At 48.9% G+C, this 20,522-nt stretch overlaps 2 protein-coding genes across 2 annotated transcripts; one reads left to right on the forward strand and one right to left on the reverse strand.

Annotated features, from left to right (window-relative positions):
* Positions 1 to 803: 803 nt before the first annotated feature.
* MRPS11 (mitochondrial ribosomal protein S11) lies at positions 804 to 11,264 on the reverse strand. The gene is made up of 6 exons (XM_046009968.1): positions 10,957 to 11,264; positions 10,723 to 10,848; positions 5,050 to 5,148; positions 2,947 to 3,076; positions 1,891 to 1,956; positions 804 to 1,200 (listed from the first exon to the last, which is right to left on the reverse strand). Exons 1-6 carry the CDS (start codon positions 11,019 to 11,021, stop codon positions 1,093 to 1,095), a joined length of 594 nt encoding a protein of 197 aa, XP_045865924.1. The 5' UTR covers positions 11,022 to 11,264; the 3' UTR covers positions 804 to 1,092.
* A 124-nt stretch (positions 11,265 to 11,388) lies between these two features.
* Positions 11,389 to 20,293, forward strand: MRPL46 (mitochondrial ribosomal protein L46). Its single transcript, XM_046010065.1, has 4 exons — positions 11,389 to 11,626; positions 12,905 to 13,094; positions 13,841 to 14,014; positions 19,943 to 20,293. The coding sequence occupies exons 1-4, from the start codon at positions 11,399 to 11,401 to the stop codon at positions 20,191 to 20,193; spliced, it is 843 nt and encodes a 280-aa protein (XP_045866021.1). The 5' UTR covers positions 11,389 to 11,398; the 3' UTR covers positions 20,194 to 20,293.
* The last annotated feature ends 229 nt before the right edge of the window (positions 20,294 to 20,522 follow it).

A 20,522-nucleotide genomic window follows, 5' to 3' on the forward strand; every position in this document is an offset into this window, starting at 1 on the left:
GGAGAGAAGGCAGTAGGGAGACATTTCCCTTTCAAGTTCATGTCCAAGTTGTGGTCTTTCCCCGCTCCAACCCTGCATAAACCAGCTGCTTTCCTGTCTAAAAGGGCACCTGTGGATGAAGTCCCTGGAGTCCAGGCCAATCGCACTGCCCAGCCGGCTGGGCCCAGATGTGGACCGCCCGCCTCTCTGCTCACCTGGCCCGTCCCTGCTCACGTGGGAGGAAGGGCGCTCCTGTGGATGTGCCTGCTCCTTCCTGACTATGATGCTCTCAGTTCTGGCCCTTTCTGCCCAAGGAGGAGGGGTCCCTCCTGTCAGGTCTCTAGAACCCTCGCCTTCGGTTCCCGCGTGGTGTCCAGGGAGCTCAGAGGCAGCCAGTGAGCAGCTAGTCCTGCCTGGGGCTCCCACGCTGAGCCCACCTGTGTCCCCACCATCCCAGCTCTCCCTCCCCGCTTTGGGGTCCCTGGATCTCAGGTGCGGGGACTGCTCAAGCCCCACAGTGCAGAGGAAGAGGTCACTGCGAGGGAGCTCAGGCTGTCCTCCCACACCGCTGGCACGAACTTTAAATATGCCCGCTAATGGTGGAATTTCCACCACCAGAGTACTCCAGAGGGAGGAGGCAAGAAGCTCTCCATTTAGGGCCCGAAAGGAAACACCTGGTAGTAGGGAGGAGGCTGTTGGGTAAGCAGTGACTCGTGTGTACGTTCCCCCCTCTGCCTGGGGTCTCACGCCTCCGTTCACAGTCACCTCACTCTCAGAAGTCAGCGGGATTACCGTTTGTAACTCGGCAGGCAGAAACCTCACAGGTATCTACAGGTGATAGAATGCATTTTATTTCTGCAGAGCGGAGGCAGCGTTTACTGGCTGCGGAGTCTGGGCTGCGGCTGCCCTGGGTGTCCTCTCGAGTCCCTTCTGGACACCAGTCTCCAGATGAAGGAACAAGCAAGGCCACCACGCGAGGGGGCAAAGCTCCCCCTTGCTCCCTGAGGGTTCTCCAGTGAACCTGGCTCCGGAGGGAGCTCCGACAGGGTGCCTTCCACGACGTCCAGCTGGAGGTGGGACTTGAGGACAGTTCAGGGACAGGCTTCCTTTCCGTCACAGCCTCCGAGCCTTCCTGGGGCGGCAGCCGTTGTGTGGGATGGGGGTGTTGTCTGTGATTGAGATCACTTCCAGGCCCCCCATGGTGAGTCCCTTGATGGCAGACTGCAAGGAGAAGAAAAGCAGAATGCCACGGTCCCAGACACGATGACCCAGCACGTGCAGGCAGGGCTTGGAGGGATGGGGTGGGGGCTCTGCTCCCTACGGTCCTGACTGTCTTCTCTCCCCCCGGACTCCCAACCAAACCGCTTCACTGCGTCCTCGCGGCTGTCCCTTTCTCCAGGAGCACCTGTTACTTCCCACCTTGTGCTTTATGATCTCAAAACTGGGACCACCTGTAAACGCCAACACACCTTAAGCATTACCCTTTTGGAGTGTCCTCTGCCTGGAAGGTCCCCTCCCTCCCTGCACACCTAGCTAATGCCTTGCTGTTCTCGGAAAATCAGTACGGATGCCACCTCTCTGAGGACATACCCAGTGGGCTCCCAGCACCCTGGGCACGAGCTTTACCAGCTGGACCCACCAGTCTGTACTGGGGTACCCACTGTGACAGCCGCCATGGAGCACCTTCCCATGCCCAGTGCCTGGCATGCAGCAGGCACGCCGTAAGCATCTGATGAATTAGACTCGGTGACCTGGGCTTGCTTCTGAGAAGCTCAGTGGGTTAGATCAGACAGAAACTCAAGCAGTCCTGGAATTCGAGGAGAGGGTTCTTCCCCTCTCCTGACTCTGTGCTCAAGCCCCGTTTCTCTCACTAAGGACGCGTGCATGCCATAGAGCCTCCCTGCCACTTACCAAGCGCCCTGGGCCCAGGCCCTTCACCACCACTCGGACGTGGGTCACGCCCTTGCCTGCAGCTTTCTGGAGAGGAGGAGCAAGTGGTTAGTGCTGGGGGGCAAAGGCACCCACATACGTAACCAGGCAGCAAACAGGGAAGGCAGCAAAGGACAGATGATGGCGGTGCAGGGCAGACACCAGCAGAGCGTGGAATGGGAACGAGTCCAGAGTCCAGCTCTAGATTTACCGCCGCCTGTGTCCCCTGTTAACCCAGGGCAGCACTGCCACCTGATGGAGATTCCTGAACATCGCTCACATTTTTCTCAGGAAAGGCAGAATTTCAAGGCCTCGCTTAAATAACCCACTTCAAAAGTGTTACCACTTAAAATTACTACAAATTTTAAGTGTTATCATTTCACATTTTCTTTCTTGATTATAAAAGCAGTTCATTATAGAAAGTCTGGAAAACACAAATAAGTTCACTCAACCTGCCACACAGAAGCCACTGTTAAGATTGACATTTTAAGTGTATACAATCCATACTATATTTTGATGATCATTAATATATAGCAAATAATATTTTGGGGCATCGGGCTTTGTTTGAAGGCCAAGGTTTTCCTTCAGGAAGTACTTCTGGTTTGGCAGAGCGTGAACCTCTGTAAATCAGGCTCCATGGCAGACCGTACAGGCCGGGGCCCCGGACCAACGACTCAAAGCAAGTCGCGCTCTGGACCTTACCTGGCTCTCAAAGACATGGGTGATAGCAGGCATCTTGAGGATTTAAGGTAATGAACATAAAGTGTCTGGTATACAGCAGATGATCAATAAATATACTAAAAGGAGCATACTGCCAATTTGCTTCTGGAAAGGTCTGCAACAGCTCACAGTGAAATTGGTATTGCATGAGAGAAAGAGAGAGACAGATCTCTCAGACTGCACACGGTTGGAGTAGCGAACAGGAGTTGTCAGACACCACTGCTTCCGAATGACATCGAGGAGAATCTTCCTCACAGCGATGAGCCAGGCAGAAAATGGGACACACCACAGAGGGAGCCAGAAAGAACACACACTTACCACGGCAGCGGCTATGCCTGCTGTCTGTGCGGCGATGCCCGTGGCCTTCTTGGCATTCCGGAATCCCTCTGTGCCACAGGAAGTGCGGGCTAGGGGCTGGTGAGCGGCGGAGACCACCTGGATCTGTGTGCTGGGGAGGCAGGGAGCGCGCGGGACATAATGACTGGTCAGGGCAGTAAGAGCACTAAGCCAGGCCCTCGCAAACAAACTCGTCATATCATCTGAGGACCACTCCGTTATGGACTGCATGCTTGTGTCCCCCCAGAAGTCATGTCTCTGGGAGATGAGTAGGTGACTGGGCTTATGGGGCCCCAGAAAGCTCCCTCACCCCTTCCATCATGGGAGGACACAATGTGAAGCCAGTCCCCTGAAACTCAGAGGAATTCTCACCAGAAGCCCCCCACACTGGCTCCCTGCACCCAGCTTCCAGAACTGTGAGGAATCCGTGTCCGTTGGCTAAGCCCTCCGTTTGTGGTATTTTGTTTTAGGGGTCTGAGCCGCTAGGACAAGCTGCAGAATCCGAAGTGGTTAAATGTCACCCAGGAGAAGGCTGGCACGTTTCCCTCCTAGTGTCTTCCCTGTGGCTGGTGTCTAAATTAGATTTGATACCCGTGTCGGGCTTCTTTTCCTAAGAAGTTAGATGTTTCACATCAGGTCATTTAAAAAAAGAAGGCTTTCATTAGGCAAAGTTTCAAATACACCCAGAAACAAACAGAAGAGGATATGAACATCCATGGACCCATCACCCAGCTTCGGGAATCACTGGCTCCTATCCAATTTACTCTCATCTGTGACCTGTTTCCACTCCCTTCTTCCCCCACAATGGGTTGTTTTGAAGCAAATCCCAGACCCATCATTCCATCAGTAAATATTTCAGTATACATTTCTAAAAGATGATGACTTAAAAAAAATCCCATAAAACCATTCTCATACCTAAAAAAGTGAGCAATAGTCGCTATTGGATCATTTTAATGCTAATGACACTCTGTTCCACGATCAAAAAGCTTTTTTTAAGTGAAACTTTTCTAGCTATCCCCAACTGACTTCAAGAAATACTTAGATATGCTCTTCATTTCCCCTTGGCCACTGTCTCTCTATCTTCTGGTCTGAGGAGCTCCCTGCGGACTCCCAGTAAAGAGGGAGGTGGAGAAGCAGCTCCGGGGAGGCCGGTGGGCAGTCCCGGGTCCAGACCATCGGCTTGTTGGCCTGGCTACGACTGCCCTTTCCCCCTGGCAGGGCTCCCGGGTTTTCTGTGCCGTAAAGAAGCGCAAGAGAACTGCTTGTCCCCGATACAACTTCAGTAGAGACACGTGGGGTAGGCCATTGGCACTTATACAGAGCGCACTACCCTGTGTCCTTATCAGCTTGAGAAGGGAAGAAAAAGAAACCCAGTTTCTCTCATTTCGAGCTTATCACATGAATGCTGGACAAATCCTATGGCATCTCAGCTGCGCCCACATGCCATCCCCGACCAACAGTCCCCTGTACGGTTCTCTGAATCGCTTCCCGGGCAGGCTGAGCCCCCTGAGTGGGGGCTGATCTGCAAAGTTGTCCCTGCGGTCAGCAAGGTTTCTGTTGCCAACACGCAGCTGGGAAGGCCCCGACACTCATCTGGAAGTCACACATTAAATCACGACTCCGCATAGCCCTTCGAGGTTGGAGGTCAGGGCACAGTCACCCGAAGTCACTTCCAAGGGACAATACTTACCTGCAGATTTACGTTTTGGTGAGTTTGTCATTAAATCATAGACTCTTAAGCCACCTGTCACACATATATCTCACCCATCCTCTGTTCCCCAGTACCCATAACACTTAACACACGTGCCCTAATAACCGCTCTCTCCGACTTCAGAGAAGCAGGAAATACTAGTCCTAAGGCAGGCTGAGAAAGCTTAACACTAGGATCTGTCCAACCTAGTTCACGTTTTCACGAAATCTAAAGAAATTTTGTAAAGACAGAGGTGGTTTCCCAAAATAAGGAGGAGGGGCGCTGGGGGACCCCTGCATCAACACTGACATGCAGAACACGGCCCCCTGGGCTTGCCCTCTCCCACGAAGGGGAAAGAAGCCCCCAAGGCCTTCCCAGGTGCTCCTTCCTCTTACTTGTTGTAGGATGCTTTGATGTGTGCGATTGGGATCTCCTCGAATTTCTTCCCTGCCCACCTCAGAGGGCTCTCCTGTCCTGGAACTGGAGGGTAAATGCTGTAATTAAAGAAACACTTTAGGTAAATCCCGATTTTCTTTAAGTCAGTGAAAACCAACAGCCCTGGACCCCGGACCTGCTCCCGGGGTAGCTGTCCCCAGTCCATCTGGTGCTACTGCTGTTCCCATGAACACTGGGTCTTTCCTCGAGTGTTGACTATGGATACATCTAGTGACTTTCTGCTAGTAGAAAAACAGCATTTAATCCACCCTCCCTACCTCTCTGTGTCCCTTCTGGGACATTCAAATCACTATTTTCAATTCTCTACGGGCCACTCTTTCTGTGACTAAAAAAATAAAAGAATAAAGTCAAACATCTATTTCTGATTTTAGATGATATCTTGACTATTTTATAAAAAAGGACAAAATAATTTTAATAATACTTGTAGTATCATTACCGTAAGAAAAATCCAGTATCCCCCATGATAGAAGTCAGCAAGCCTTTTCTGTAAAGGGCTATATAGTAAATACTTTAGGGTTTGCTGGCCACGGAGTCTTTGTTGCAACTGGGCAGTTTTGCCTCGAGTGCAAAGACAGCCACAGACAACAGTAAATTAATGGGTGCGACTATTTTGACTATGTTTCAGTAAAATGGTATTTACAAAAAAACAGGCACCTGGCCAGATTTGGGTAGGGACCCAGTTTGCCAATCTCTATCCTAGACCAGTAGCATTCCGTGCTGGTGGAATGGCAGAATCTTGTGCTTCTGATGCTCAGTCCCGATGCCTCGCTTCTGGATGGGGCCTGAGTCTCTACTCCTAAAATATCCCCAGTGAACCAGATGTGAACCCAGGGTTGAGAACACTGATCTAGACATTATGTTGAGTTCAAGATCTTTCTCTATCTTGGCCTAATCTGTCCTCTGGCTACCTCTAGGTCAGTACTCTGTGTGCAGGTGGAGAAACTGAGGCACAAATAGGAGAACAGGGTCAGCAAGGGAAGCCAGACTTTGTGCCTAGGAGACCTGCCTCAGTTCAAAGACCAGTCCGCCACACTGTGCTTCCTTTTACTCAAACACAGGGTTGTCCTTCAACATTCCAGACACGAGTAAGCCTGCTGTCGCGTCCTGCCTATATGCATGGACCAGACCCATGTTTGTACCACCCCACGCCTCCTGAAATTAACAGACTGCAGTTCAGAAAATATTTTAAGAGCGCTATCCTGGTGCCGAGCCCCACCTGCTTTCCTAGAGATGTTTTTCAAAAACAAAACAGAAAATACCGCAACGGTCTTCACGAGTTACAAGTGTGTTCCTCCCTGCTAGGCCTGATGTAGAGATGATTGGGCCCTGAGCAGGCCGCTGGCTTTTCAACCTACAAGCCAAGATGGAAAGCGGATGAGGCTCTGAGAGGACATCATTTCCCCACGGATCATTTCCTCTACTGACTCAGGGGGTCCGAGAACTAAGCCTACTAAAGTCTGACCATACTAATATCATGCCTTCATATACAGCAAGGGTTTTGGACTCGGGAGGATTTGGAACTTGAACCACTTAAATGAAGGCACGAACAAGATCAGGCCTCAAAACTGAGCAGGTCCAATGTATAAATGAGCGAGTGGTTCCCCTGGGGGAAGCCCAGACAAAGCAAAGACAAAGCCCTGGAGTCTGTTGCCTTTTCATACCCGTGCTCACGGGAAAACGGAAGGGCTGAGCACTGAAAACAGTCTCTGCTCTCTGCTGCTGAAGGGCTAGAAGGGAAGGCTGATTTCTACCGCAAGCAGCTCAGGCACGGGAGGGAGGGCGACCCCCGCAAATGGCCCCTGACAGTGCACCAGACGCTGGGACCTGGGCCGGGTCTGCCGTAGTTCCACTTCCAGATAAAGAAAGCCTGGCCGCACGGTCTGTAACCCACTTTCTAATTGTGGCTAGAGACGATTGTTTAACAATGCAAATAAATGTAGAAAAATGCAGCGATGAGAGCTCCAGGCTCACCACTCCTGTCACAACCACAAGATCCTTCCAACCGTATGGGTTCTGTTTCTTGACCTCCTTTTCTCCAGTGATCCTGGGTCCTCTATCCCGGCCTGCTACTTCCTCCTGTGGTCATACCGGGCCTCTGTCATTGCCAGGTCTGCAACCTCCTCATGACCTTGGTTTTAAGCAGCACACTCAGGCTACCTACCTTCAGGCACACCCCTGCGACCCCTACTCCAGGAACCCTTCCCAGCCCACCGACCCTCCTGCTGGTTCACTTTCCCTCCCCACCCCCAGGCCCTCACTTCTCTCCTGGCCTCCAGTGAATTTCATAACCAATCATTATCATCGCTCCCTTGCACACCCTCTCAGTCCTCTGCCCCCTCTTATTTCATCGTACCTTCCTGGCAAACCCTAACCCTGGCTGAATCCATCCCTCCAGCCACGCCGAGCCTGGGCATGCTTCTATGCAGCTATCTAGAGAAAAATCCACACCAGTGTTGACCTGGTCTCTCTACATATCATGGTTTCTCAACTTCAGCACTACTGACATTGGGCAAGATAATTCTTGGTGGTCAGGGGCTGGCTGCGCCTTGTGGGGTGTTCAGCAGCATTCTTGGCCCCTACCCACTAGCTGTCCCTCCACTGCCCTGTGTTGTAACAACCCCAAATGCCTGCAGATCTTGCTAGAAGTCCTCTTGGAGGCCAAACTGCCCCAGCTGAGAACTACTGCTTTATTTTAATGACTTCTGACATCAAGTGGGCCCTCAGCACTGTACGCATGTCCCCAACTCAATCATCCTTCCAGTCTCCTGGATGACGATTTTATGCCTTTCTTTGTCTCCTGAAGCCTCTACCTCCTTCCTGTCTCCCCACGGCCAGCTGATGACCTTCGCAGAGAAATACAAGCAATCAGAGTTGCTCCCAGCTTCCTCTACCAAACATCTGTGCCCACAAGCTTTGCCTTCTCTCCTCTTATGATGCTCCACCTGCGTTTGCCTCTCAAGGACATCACTCCAGCGATGTTTCCACCCCGTATCCTTCCCATCAGCAAAACATGCCCTCAATTCCCCAACCTAAAAACAAACAAAACCCTCGTTATCTCAAAGCCTCCCTGAGCTATTGCCCATTTCTCTACTCCCTCTCAAAGAACGGACTACACTTGATGTTTCTTTCTGTCTTCTGATCTCCTTGAACCCACCCCAATCAGACTTTAGCCCTATTATTCCGCCAGAAATGCTCTATGCAAGGTCATCGGCCAACTCACTATGTCAAATCCAATGAGCAGTTCCGTCATCAGCCCGGTAACTTCTCATAAAACATCTGACACAGCTCATCTCTCCAGCCTTGAACTACATTTAAAAAAAGAAAAAAAATCCCTCTCGGTTTTCTTACTACTTCTCAGGAATGTCCTTCTTTGTCTCTTGTGATGATTTCCCCCCATCTCCTAAATTTCTAAATGTTAGAGGGTTCTAGGGTTCAGTCCTTGGACTGCTCCTCTTGATCTACACTTACTGTCTCGATGATCTTGTATGGTCTTGTGGTTTTAAGCATCATCTGTATGATGAATCAAATGTATCTCTCTAGCCCCAAGCAGTCCCCTGAACCCCGTTTCCAAAAGCCGACACTGTACCTCCCCTGGATGTTAACTGAGCAAAGCCAAGCTCCTGCAGCCTTCCCCATCTTAGGAAATGACGACTCCACCTTTCCAGCTGCTTAGGCCAAAATTGTAGTGTTCCTTCCTTCCTCTCCTTTTCTCACACCTTACACAAACACATCCTGTTGGCCCCACTTTCTCTATGTCCTACGCGGAAAGCTGTCATCCTGGTCCAGGCCACCATCATGTCCTGCCTGGATTGTTTCAAAAATCTAACTGGGGGCGCCTGGGTGGCTCAGTGGGTTAAGCCGCTGCCTTCGGCTCAGGTCATGATCTCGGGGTCCTGGGATCGAGCCCCGCATCGGGCTCTCTGCTCCACGGGGAGCCTGCTTCCTCCTCTCTCTCTGCCTGCCTCTCTGCCTACTTGTGATCTCTCTCTCTGTCAAATAAATAAATAAAATCTAAAAAAAAAAAAAATCTAACTGCTTAGAAGATGTCTCCCAGGGGCGCCTGGGTGGCTCCGTGGGTAAAGCCTCTGCCTTCAGCTCAGATCATGATCTCAGGGTCCTGGGATGGAGCCCCACATCGGGCTCTCTGCTCAGCAGGGAGCCTGCTTCCTCTCTCTCTCTCTGCCTCTCTGCCTACTTGTGATCTCTCTCTCTGTCAAATTAAAAAAAAAAAATGTCTCCCAGCTTCCATCCTTCCTTCTCTGCACTGTGATATCGACATGGCAGCCAAAGGGATGCTTTAAAATGAAGCAACATCATTTCAAGTCTCTATTCAAAATTCTCCAACGGCTTTCCATCTCACCCAGAGTCAAAGCTGGAGTCCTCACCAGGTCCTATGAGCCGGAAATCCCCATCCCCATCCCCTGCTGCACTCCTCACTCCACAATGACCTTCTTGCTATTCCTCCCAAACACTAGACAAACACACTCTCACCATCTGTCATACCCTCACGTTTTATATGTTTTCTCTTTCCTGCCCCCCTATTCACTAGAATTTAAGTTCTACGGGAGCATGGTTTTTGGGGTGTATGGTCACTGATGTGTCCCTAATGCCTTAAACAGTGCCTGACATTGTTGAATGACCCCAACAGGATCTTGGCTTAAATTCCTTCAGCAGCTCCCCACTGTCTACAGTGGCAAGAGTCTGAAAGCCGCACTGTTACAGATAAGACCCTCAGCCTTCCGATTTCTTCTTTTGCTGGCCTCATCTGCCATCAGGCACACACCGGACTATACCACGTGCTTTCATACTGCATGCCTTTACACAGAATATTAGCTTTGCATAAAATTATCCCTTTCATGTTGCCCAGCTTAACTCCAGCTCAACTCAGTTCTTAGCGCCACATTATCTTCCTGGCAGTCTTGCCCGACTTCCTTAGGAGTGAGACACTCATTCCTTCATACTTCCTAGCAACCAGTTCTTACTCCAATACACTACCGACCAGATTATGCCAAAAATGCTTGCATGACTGTCTTCCTCTGCAGCCTGTGACCGACCGGTGGGGAAAGAATGATCTTTTGTATCTGTACTCCCTGCACCTAGCACAGTACCTGGCACCAAACAGGTTTTCAGTAAACATTTGTTGAATGGATGCGAATGAACACAGGGGTAGCAGCACTGATGGAAAGCAAGGGGCTAGTCCCTAGGGGTGAGCACAAAAACCACCCCGCCCCAACTCAATAATCTACACCACAGTGTAGCACCCCCTGTTCCCCCAACTCCCATTTTATATCCAAGGCGCAGGGAAGGTTGTTAGTCCGCCGCGACACCCCTCTCAGAGGGAAAAAGGTGGTATTTACTATACACCTCCGACATTAACTCATTCATTCATCTAACTGTTCACAGAGCGCCCACTTTGTGCCAAGGCTCATCTCATTTGATCCTCGCAAACTTTCTCGGCATCCTCTCCATTTGTAGACGGCAAAGCTGGGGCTCAGAGGCTAATCTGCATTAGGGTCCCAAAGCCGTCAAGTGGCAGAGTTGGGAATTCACTGCTTGTCGGGCTCCGGACGGCGGTGCCGGTGTCCCGAGGGCTGGGCTTAAGAGGCCCTCACCTGAAACTGCTGTGGCTCGGAGCCGCCGCCGCCGCCGCCTTCTCCTCAACCTCCTGCTTGGCCGCCGCGTCCTGCAGCTGCTGGGCGCCGGTGTGGAGGGTGGAGGCTGGCGCCCGGGTCACGACCCTGCGGGGAGGGAAAGCTCGGTGAGGTCCAGGCGGCTCAGGGACACAGGCAGAAGCGCAGTCGCGGGGGTGACCGTGCGTTCGGGGAGGGGGTGGTGATCATTCTTACCTGGGCGTCGGTGGCCAACCCCAAGACCGCAAGAGCCAAGACCCTGTCTTTCGTACCACCTGCATGACTTGGATTGACCCCTGTCAGCTTCCGTCCGCGGCGACCTCGGAGGTTGGCGCAGCCGGAGCGGCACCAGGACCTCGAGTGCTCGTGGGGGGGGGGGCGTACAAGGAAAATCATCTCATTCCTCTCCTTGAGGTCCATTAAAGATTTTTTTATTCCCATTTAAATGCTCTGCAATAATTGTAGTTTCGAGCGCTAACTGGGAGTTTCTTCCCTTTCCCCTAAACTTCTTTGCCTACCCCTCCATATTGAAGTGGTTCGTTCTGCTAGTTCCCGGGACAGAACTCTTTCGTCCGCCGCTCCCGCGCTGCCTTGTGGGAGCATGGGATTGGCCCAGGACCCCGCAGGGAGCCGCGGTACATTGTGGGAGGGCAGAAGAATGGCGGCGCCCATAAGGCAGTCTCTGTTTGGGGTGGCAAAGGGCTGGTGGCAGTTCGAGAGACTCTGGGCCGGTAACGTGGGTTCTCGCAGCCTAGCCCTTGCGGCTGCACCCTCGATCAGCGGGTCTCCATGGCGCCTTTTGGGCGCGGTGTGCCTGCAGCGGCCACCGCTGGTCTCGAAGCCGCTGACCCCATTGCAGGAAGAGATGGCGGCTCTATTACAGCAGGTAGGATTGAAGTGCGGCTAGCGGCTTCAAGGTGCTGCTGGGGAACCAAGAGAAGCACGTGGGCCAGGGTTCGATCCCGACTCCGGCACCAGTCTCAGTGACCTTGGGCAAGTCACTTCACCTCTCTGAACTTCAGCGTACTCAACCTGCGCAACGGTATCTACTTTACTGGGTCGGTTTGGTACATAGAAGGTGTTCAGTAAAAGTTTGTTTTCATTGGGATTCTTTGTTGTCACGCCAGGCAGCTCTAAGAGTTGCTTTTCTTTCTCACTAAATATGGTAGGTACGCGGTGCTGAACAAGACGGCTTAGTTCCTATCGCAGGTAGTCTGAATGTCTGAAATTTAGAGGCTGATGTGGTGTTTTAGGAGAATATAGTGGGCACACATATAAGATGACTGTGATAAAGTCTGTGTGTGAGGGGCAAGTGAGGAAACAGGGGCAAATACTCACTGTGGGGGCTGTGAGGAGCTTAAATCCCCATAGACAGTGATTGAAGGTTGTTTCCTTAGAATCTGAGATGTTTTTTGTGTTGGCTGCTGGGAGCTCTAAACTTCACTTCCTGCTTTTTACTTGGCTCATTAACTTATTCTTCAAATAGTTAATTAATCATTTTATAGATAATCATTTATCGCCTCTTTTGTATAGACACTGTGCTAAGTGCTAGGGACGAGTAAGACATATAAGCCTCTGGTTCTCAGAGTGTTCAGTCTAGTGGCGGTGGGCCGGTCAACAACCAAATAATCACATGACTGTATAACTGCACACCCTGCTAAGTGTAATAAAGGAAGACACAGGGTACTATAAAACATTTTAAGCGGGACATCTAATCTGATTTTGTGGCTGGTGTCAAGAAATACCTCCCAAAGAAAGGGGTACTTAAATTGAAATCTGAAGGATGAGTAGCAATCTCCTCGGAGAAGAGCATGAAGGAAAACATTCTAGGAAGAGGGAACAGCATCTGTACACTCCCTGAGGCAGGAAGGTCTGTGGCGAAACCAAGGGCTGACAGGGCTGGAGTGTGATTAAGTGCACAGGTGGTGCCTGTCCCAGTTCTCTGTTCTTTGTAGCAGCTTGACCTCCAATCCCATTCTAACATTTTAGCAGATGTAACTCGAGCCCAAAGTGCAGATGACTGTTTTTCTTTTTATTTTCCTGTGGTGTTTTAATTGTATGTCTGGTTATGCTGGGTGGTACGTCAAGTGTGCTATAGCTCTGTTTTCTATTCTCGCCTGTTTTTTGTTTTGTTTTTGTTTTTTTGTCCTTTTAATTTTCTCAGATTGAAGTCGAGAGAAGTTTGTATTCAGACCATGAGCTTCGTGCTTTAGATGAAGCCCAGCAACTGGCAAAGAAGAAAGCTGACTTGTATGATGAAGAAGAGGATGAGCAGAATATACTGCTGGCGCAGGATATGGAAGATGCGTGGGAGCAGAAGTTCCTACAGTTCAAACCTGGAGCTCGTATAACAGGTTTGTGGTCTTTTTAGGCCAGCAAGAGAAAAGGAAAAGGAGGGTATTTTGGTTTTCAGACAAAGGACATTTGCTTAGCCCCTGTTTTGTTTTTTAAGTAGCAGATGGTTGCAAAACTTCTTTGGGTGGGAGAAAAATAAAGTCTTTTGCCTGTTCCTCATTTCCCGCTGAATGTAATTTTTAAAGGCCGGTGTTTTTGAGTGGGAGGTTAAGGGTGTTGGGATAACCTGTTCTTTCTCAGTTAAACTTCATGAATGTATCTGAGTTTACTTCCTAGTGTGGGGGTGAGAGTGGGGGGGAAAATCAAGCCTTTCCCGCTCGTTTTCGGTGTATCATCTGAAATCTCTCCTAAAGCAGAGGATTGAGTTCTCTTATCTCAGATGAAACCGAAGAACAGAGAAAGGGGGGCCAAGTTAAGTCAGTAAGTGTCAAAAGGAGTGAAGTCGCAGTGTTTGAAGTAGTGTGGGTATAGCTTCTTTTCCAGACGCTCAAAGTACCTACACAAGGTCGTGCTCTTCAAAGGAGAAGCTCAGCTTTTGGTTTTCTCTTCTTATATTGTAGTTTTCTTAAGATCGTGAGACTCTACCCCGAAAGAAGTCTGAATTAGAGAGATGGGTCAGGGTCGTAATTTGATTTTAGGATGGTAAAGGTTGTAGCTCTACCTTAAAGGAAGACTGTAAAACTCTTCTCCTCGGTTCTGGCAGATCACAGTCTTTTTGTCTTCTCTGATCCCCTTTTCTTCATAGAAGCCGATAAAAAGAATGACCGAACTTCACTGCACCGGAAGCTAGACAGGAACCTTGTTCTGTTGGTCAAAGAGAAGCTTGGTGACCAGGATGTTTGGCTGCTTCCCCAGGCAGAGTGGCAGCCCGGGGAGACCCTCCGAGGAACAGCGGAACGAACCCTGGCCACGCTCTCAGGTGAGTTCCCTGCCTCTCTCCGAACCTCAGAAGACTCCTTTCACACTCAGCCATGGCCTTTGCAGACCGGCTTGTGATGATGGCTGGAAGGATTGGAGGTGGGTCGTTAATGGGAACTTTGATATCTATAAAAATTTCACCTAGAAAAAAATTTTAGGTCAGGTGAGAGTCTTTGTCCCACTGAGATTTTTAAATTTTCTTTTCTTTTCTCTCTCTCTCTCTTTCTTTCTTTCTTTCTAATATAGCACATGGGTCTTATTGATGGTAAAAAAAAAAAAATAATTCTTCCACTTATAAAAAATATGTGTTTTATTGAACTCTGTATTTTTTTCCCATCCTTTGTTGGGTTGAGCCCCACCCCCACCCCAATCTACTTTTTCATTCACCGAGTAATAATATCCACCACAGCGGCTGCTGCTTCTGAAAGGAAAGCAGGAGGTCTCTCAACAGGTTTTGATCTGGAGGTTGGAGTCAGTGGCTCCTTTCTTCATGAAGACTCTGCTTGGTCTTAGTTCCAAGCCCGGGGAGGTTGGCAAAGCTGCTGGATTGGTTGAAGAGATCCTCTTGTTGGGCCTTTACCTCCTGTGCAGAATTAAGAGTGTGGTTTTAGGTCCTTCCTCCTCCCATGGCTGTCTTTGAGCAGGTCAATGCTGCTTAGGGGCCCTTTGTGGCTGCCTCACTGAGCAGCTGCTGTCGTACCTGAAGGATGGAGAGCTTCAATTTCTGTTCAGTCAGCCGTGTCTTCCCGACAAAGTACAGAACTTTCTAGGTTTCCACAGTTTTGCATATTCCATAGGAATAGATAATCCTAGTACCTTTTTGGGTTTAATTGGCCCATATCTTCCCTTGAGCCCATGATTGTAAGATATTTCATTGTCATGGGTAGCCATCGCGGGTCCTGCTGACTCCATGGGTCCTACTTACCTTCCCGTTAGTGGCATTTCTGTCTCTGGAACACCAGCAGAACTAACAGTTTAGACAGGATTCCCAGCCATCAGTATTTACAGTAAAATGTTTTTCAGTTTTAACACCACTGAAAGCTTCGTTATTTATTGTTCGTAAAAATGAGCATGATCTGCTGTTTGGTTTGATCTTTTCTCACGTTTTTGATTACTTTAATCTATGGGTGACTTGAGGAAGTGGATTTTATTTCACCTCTGCATAGGATGGATCTTTTCCTGATCTGCTCTGCATAGAGTTACCCTTTTTTTTAAAGCAACATATTGTACTGAGAACTTGAAAGTGTGTTTAGTTCTTTCATATATGGAATATGACCCATCACTCATGATTTCTCTTTAGCCCATACTTCAGATGCTGAAGAAGTACTTGGTCTTCAGAACATCTCTATCTAGGTAATCCACTGCCTTCTAAAATTGACTTTGAATTTCGAGTATCTCTTTGAAAATGAGGACATTTTTATTTCTTGGCTGTCTGGTGTCATTTTGAGGAAGACCTCTTGGTGACTCAGATTTGACACTCTCTTATCCCTGATAAAGCTCTTTCTGCTCTGATTTAGGTTCTGCCCCAGGGCCCAGTGTAGGCAGCCAACTGGAAGGTGCCTCCTAAACTTTCTATGAAAGAGGCTTATTTGCTTATCTTAAAATGGTTGGCTTGAGGGGCAAGCATTCAGTTCAGCACACATCTCGGGGTCTGCTACAATACCATCCTGGGAGGCAGGCGGGGAGGCAGACTGGCAGGCGCCATCCCCATGCTCTCCCTGTCCCTTGCTGAGATTGACAAGTCAGTGTGTGCTCTCAAGATTGACAGTCCTACCACTCGCAGCCTGCGCCTCTTGTCCCCGCGGCCTTGCTTACTGGCCTGACAACGCATTTACCCAACCAGAAACCTCAGGATCTCTTGACCTCATTCTGACATCCTGAAGTTCTCAAGTCCCGCCTGGTCTGTTCTAAATATTTCTTTTTTCATTCCCACAGCGTCAGCTATCACCCTTTTGTCAGATTAGGTTTTCTCATCCTTGGCACTGTTGACATGTGGGGCCAGGTAATTCTTCGTGGGGGCTGCCCTGAGCATTGTGGGATGGCCAGCTGCATCTCCAGCCTGTGCCCACTAGATATCAGTGGCGCTGGCCCATCTCCACATCCCCTAGTGTAACAGTGAAAATTGTCCCTAGACATTGCCAGATGCTGCGAGGGAAGTGAAGTCACAGTGGTTGAGAACCATGGTACTGGACCTTTGAAGTAGGTGCCAGATAGGTTCCCTTTTGCCTTCAGGTCGTGCCCCTCAGTGCTGCCAGAGTGAGTTTTCAGACACGTCCCCTGCCGCGTCTCTGCCTAAAGGGTTTCCTGTAGAAGTTCAGAGTTTGGAGCACGGCCTACAAATCCGTTTGCTCCGGTCCTGAGCTTGCCAGTCTTCCATCTGGCTGCACACTGACATATAGTCTGAGTTCAACCTAGCAGACCTTCTGCATTCCTCCTGTAATGTGGTTGTTCGTGCATCTCTTTTGTGGCATGCTGGCCTCTGACGGGAGCGGTTTACTCCTCCTTGGTCTGATGACTCCGTTTTGAAGACGCAGCTGTACGTTATACATTCTATGCTGGAACCTTCTCCAAGCCTCCAGGTAGACGAGCTACTCCTCCCTCTAGGTGCCCGTAGCATTTGTGTGTGCGTTTATTCACCTTCTGCCACGAACGTTTACGCTAAGCCTCCCATTTGCTGGACACCGTGCAGGCAGTCGGGTCACAGATGAACAGGACGCCGCCCCTGCTCCGTGGGAGCTCACGTTGCAGGGGAGAGCACCTCTTTCACTTACTGTAGTGCTCAGTAATCGGTGTATGGCACATTTCTCCTCCCAGCTAGAATTCTGACTGCCTTGAAGGTCCAGACGGCATCTGTTCCTCCCCATCATCCCAGCTCTCTGCAAAGTGCCTGGCTCACAGTAGATGCTCGCGGAATGTTTATTGGGCATGTAGATTTGGCAGGATTGACGCTGCTCCGTTGGCCCTGTGGCCTGCACAAGCGCCTGCTAACAAAGCAGCAGCCGCTGTGTGCCCCCTTGCTCCTTGCCCACAAGGGGCCTGTGTGGCCTGCAAGAGCGGGAGCGAGACAGGATGGAGTGGGTGGGGACCTTCCCCATGCTCCTGTGGCCTCCACTGTCCCCTAGGCGGTGGCGTCTGGGTTTCTCACCGGGATCACTGTTAAGATGCTCAGCTTCCTTCACACACATGACAGATGCTCCGCTGTCCCTTCCGTGTGCCACGTGGAAAGGCTTTCTACCGCAGAACCCACTGTCCTTGTAATGTTCCCGCTGTAATAAATAGATGTGAAAGGAAAGCTACGAAAGAGATTTTGACATTAAACAGGAGCATAACAAATAAAACGTGTTCGTTTATTGCGAAGTTATTAAAACGGCAAATAATAGAAAATAATTAAAATGGCAAAGGAGAACTCAAGAAATATAAAAATGTGTGTATGTACATCTGTGTGTGTGTGTGTGTGTAAGAATCCATTCATTTCCTCCCCGCTGGCCCCTCCCTTCCCCAGTCCTGCAAGATGGAATTCTTCAAGGTGGAATTAATGGTCAAGGGGGGACACGTTGACGTTTTCCATGGGTCTTGCCCACTTGTCCTGCAGAATGTATGTACCGTTGGGCATTTTCAGGAGTGGCGGAGAGAAGTGCGCATTTGTCTCGACCCCACCGACACATGGACGAGTCTTTGTAATTTTTGCCTGTCCAAGTCACTGCAAAATGATCTCTCTTGGATCCGCATTTTCCTGATTGTTAGTGAGATTGACCGTATTGTCATGTGTTTATTGGCTCCGTGTATTTCCTCGTGATTCTTTGCTCAGTTTGTAATCAACCATTTCTTTTTTCATCTTGATTTAACTGTATTTTTTAACCCATTTTTCCAGGTAATAGAAAAATAGATAATAGAAAAAATAGAAAAATAGAAAAAAATTTTCCACATAATAAAAAAAATAGAAAAATATTCAGTGAAATAAGTGGAAAATTCAGGACGGTATAAAGAAACTTGCCAGTGTAATTCCACCACTCACAGATACGCCCTGCTGGCATTTTGTGTTGTAGGTGAGCTCACATATCAATTTCTCCTCTGATGCCAATAGTATTTTTGCTTCAGTTCTGTTTTTGTTTTTGTTAGTATTGAGAGAAGCAATTCATTATATATGGTTAAAAAAACTATCAAAATGGTGTTTAGCAAATGTAAGATAGGGTGAGAAGTGATTTTCCTGTTTCAGAGGCATCCTTCATTAACAGTTTCTGGTGTATTCTTTTATTTATTTATTTATTTATTTAATGTATTTAATTTTTGGGGGGTGTGTGTGTGTATATATTTATTTTTTGGTATATCTTTTTAAAAATGACAAGCACATACATACTTCATCTGGTTTTTCTCCCCCATATGGAGCCCGGTTACATACCTTCGTTTCTCTTCTGTGTAGCATTTAAGTATCTCTCTGTATCAGCGTGTGAAGCCATACCTTGACGCTTTCTAAGCCCAGCATAGATCTCATAATACGCGTATGCTACGGCTCACCCGTCTGTTGCTTTTACAAATAAGCGGTAATGAGCATCCTTGTGCACTCATCCTCGCTTACGCGGACAGAAACATATCTGGGAGGCTCCGGTTCTGGAAGCAGAGTCCTGGTTGAAAGGGTTCGCAGAATTAAGACTGGCGACTCTTGCTGAAGATAGCGGTTCACGCTAACCTCTCCCCCGATGATGCTGTGAGGGCCCATTTTCCTCTCGTCCTTGACAAGCCGTGGACAGCTCCAAGTTTTGGGACTTAAGTAATAGTGACATGTCAGAATTTATATTTTTTAATTGTTAGTAAGATTGAGCATCTTTGACTGAGTTTATAGGTCAGTGGTGTTTATTTTTTTGTGAACTCTAGGTTCATAGGCTTAGTTCACTTTTCTTTTAGATTTGTTGGCTTTTTGCTCATTGATTTCTCGTACTTATACCTGAAGACACTCATCCTTTGTGGAGTGTGTTGCAAATATTTTTCTTAGTGTGCCGTTTTGTCTCTGGCTTCTTATGCTTCGTGTTTCCTTGTTGAAAGATTTAGTTTTATGTAAATACTTTTTTCTCTTATTGGTTTTTAACATTTTGTGTCTTGGTGAGGGCTTTCTCTCTCAAAAATGATACAGAGAGTATCCCACATTTTTTCTAGTACTCTTTTGTGTGGTTTTTTTTCCCTTTAATGAAAAATTTGAAAATATAAAGAAATTCAGAAAGTATTAAACATCCACGAAACCATCATCCAGAATACCCAGTCTTTTTATGAAAGTGAAATTTCTGTTGTTCCGTCTTTGATCCGTGTGTATCCGTTGTGAAGTGAGGACTGAGTGGGTGGAATCCAGCTTTATTTTTCCTGTTTAGCGGGCGGCTTCCCAAGTGCTATGACTGATCTGTCCTTTCCCCCTTCCTTTGAAATGGATTGCTTGCGGTTAACCCTTTGCTACAGATTCTAGATAACATCCAGTCGTCTGTCTTTGTCTTTTAACTTTGGTTATGATGTTTTCAGCTCACAGAAGTCAAATTGGGTCCTTTTTATGCTTTTCAAATGACAGTTCCCATGAAAGGCTAATGAGCTTTGCTTTACAGATACTGAGTGTCTTGGTCCTTCATCAGCAGGCCGTGGCCGGTGGCCAGTGGCCAGGCTGAGTCTAGAAGCTTGGGGCTCTCACTCCAGCTAGTGGTCTCTGAACAGCATCGCTGACTTCAGTCTGAGAGCAGTAGCTTGGCACACGGGATGGACCCAGTGAATCTGGAGCCCGGGAGCCCATGGACGGAGACGGGGAGAGCCTCCTCAGGAACGACCCTCGTCCTCACTCTCCGGGATTGCTTTACCTCAGGCTGGAAATGGCTCTCAGACCCCCGCTGACTGGGGGAGCCGGAGTAAACAGGTGGGTCCATCCTCATCATCCCTGTTCACCTCTCCCCTTCAGAAAACAACCTGGAAGCCAAGTTCCTGGGAAACGCCCCCTGTGGCCACTACAAGTTCAAGTTCCCTCAAGCAATGCGGACAGAGAGTAGCCTCGGGGCCAAAGTATTCTTCTTCAAAGCACTGCTAGTAACTGGAGACTTCTCCCAGACCAGGAAGAAGGGCCAGCACGTCTGGGTCTGTAAGGAGGAGCTGGGCGACTATTTGAAACCCAAGTACCTGGCCCAGGTTAGGAGATTTCTCTTGGACCTCTGACGGGTGGTGCCGCCTGTGGACATTATGTGCTTGTCCCATCTTTGTAGGGAACAGCACGCAGCCAACTAAATGCAGAGAAATAAACGAGTTTATCATCGTGTGGGTCTCGGCTGATTTGTTCTTTAAGGATGACTGGCTTTTCCCTGTGCAGAGAGAGCCATCTCTTAGGGTGTCTTTCCCTTGTTTCCAAGCCGATAGTTGAGTGTTGCATTGCTTCACAGTGAATCAGCTTCCTGGATGCAGAGAGAGAGAACTGAAGGGAATGAATGGACCTTCTAAAAGCCCTGAGTTCTGTGAAAGCGCCTAGGCTCATGCAAAGAAACTATTTC

This window comes from Meles meles, chromosome 6 (assembly GCF_922984935.1).
Source record: "Meles meles chromosome 6, mMelMel3.1 paternal haplotype, whole genome shotgun sequence".
Lineage (NCBI taxonomy): Eukaryota > Metazoa > Chordata > Mammalia > Carnivora > Mustelidae > Meles > Meles meles.

Excerpts from the sequence above, each read along its gene's own strand:
- MRPS11 (XM_046009968.1), bottom strand. The coding sequence starts at position 11,021 with ATGCAGGTGGTACGAAAGACAGGGTCTTGGCTCTTGCGGTCTTGGGGT. Across the intron at positions 5,149-10,722 it reads CCGAGCCACAGCAGTTTCAG|CATTTACCCTCCAGTTCCAG; the intron begins GTGAGGGCCTCT and ends CTTTAATTACAG. Across the intron at positions 1,957-2,946 it reads CAGGCATAGCCGCTGCCGTG|AAAGCTGCAGGCAAGGGCGT; the intron begins GTAAGTGTGTGT and ends CCTCCTCTCCAG.
- MRPL46 (XM_046010065.1), top strand. The coding sequence starts at position 11,399 with ATGGCGGCGCCCATAAGGCAGTCTCTGTTTGGGGTGGCAAAGGGCTGG. Across the intron at positions 11,627-12,904 it reads TGGCGGCTCTATTACAGCAG|ATTGAAGTCGAGAGAAGTTT; the intron begins GTAGGATTGAAG and ends TAATTTTCTCAG. Across the intron at positions 13,095-13,840 it reads ACCTGGAGCTCGTATAACAG|AAGCCGATAAAAAGAATGAC; the intron begins GTTTGTGGTCTT and ends TTTTCTTCATAG.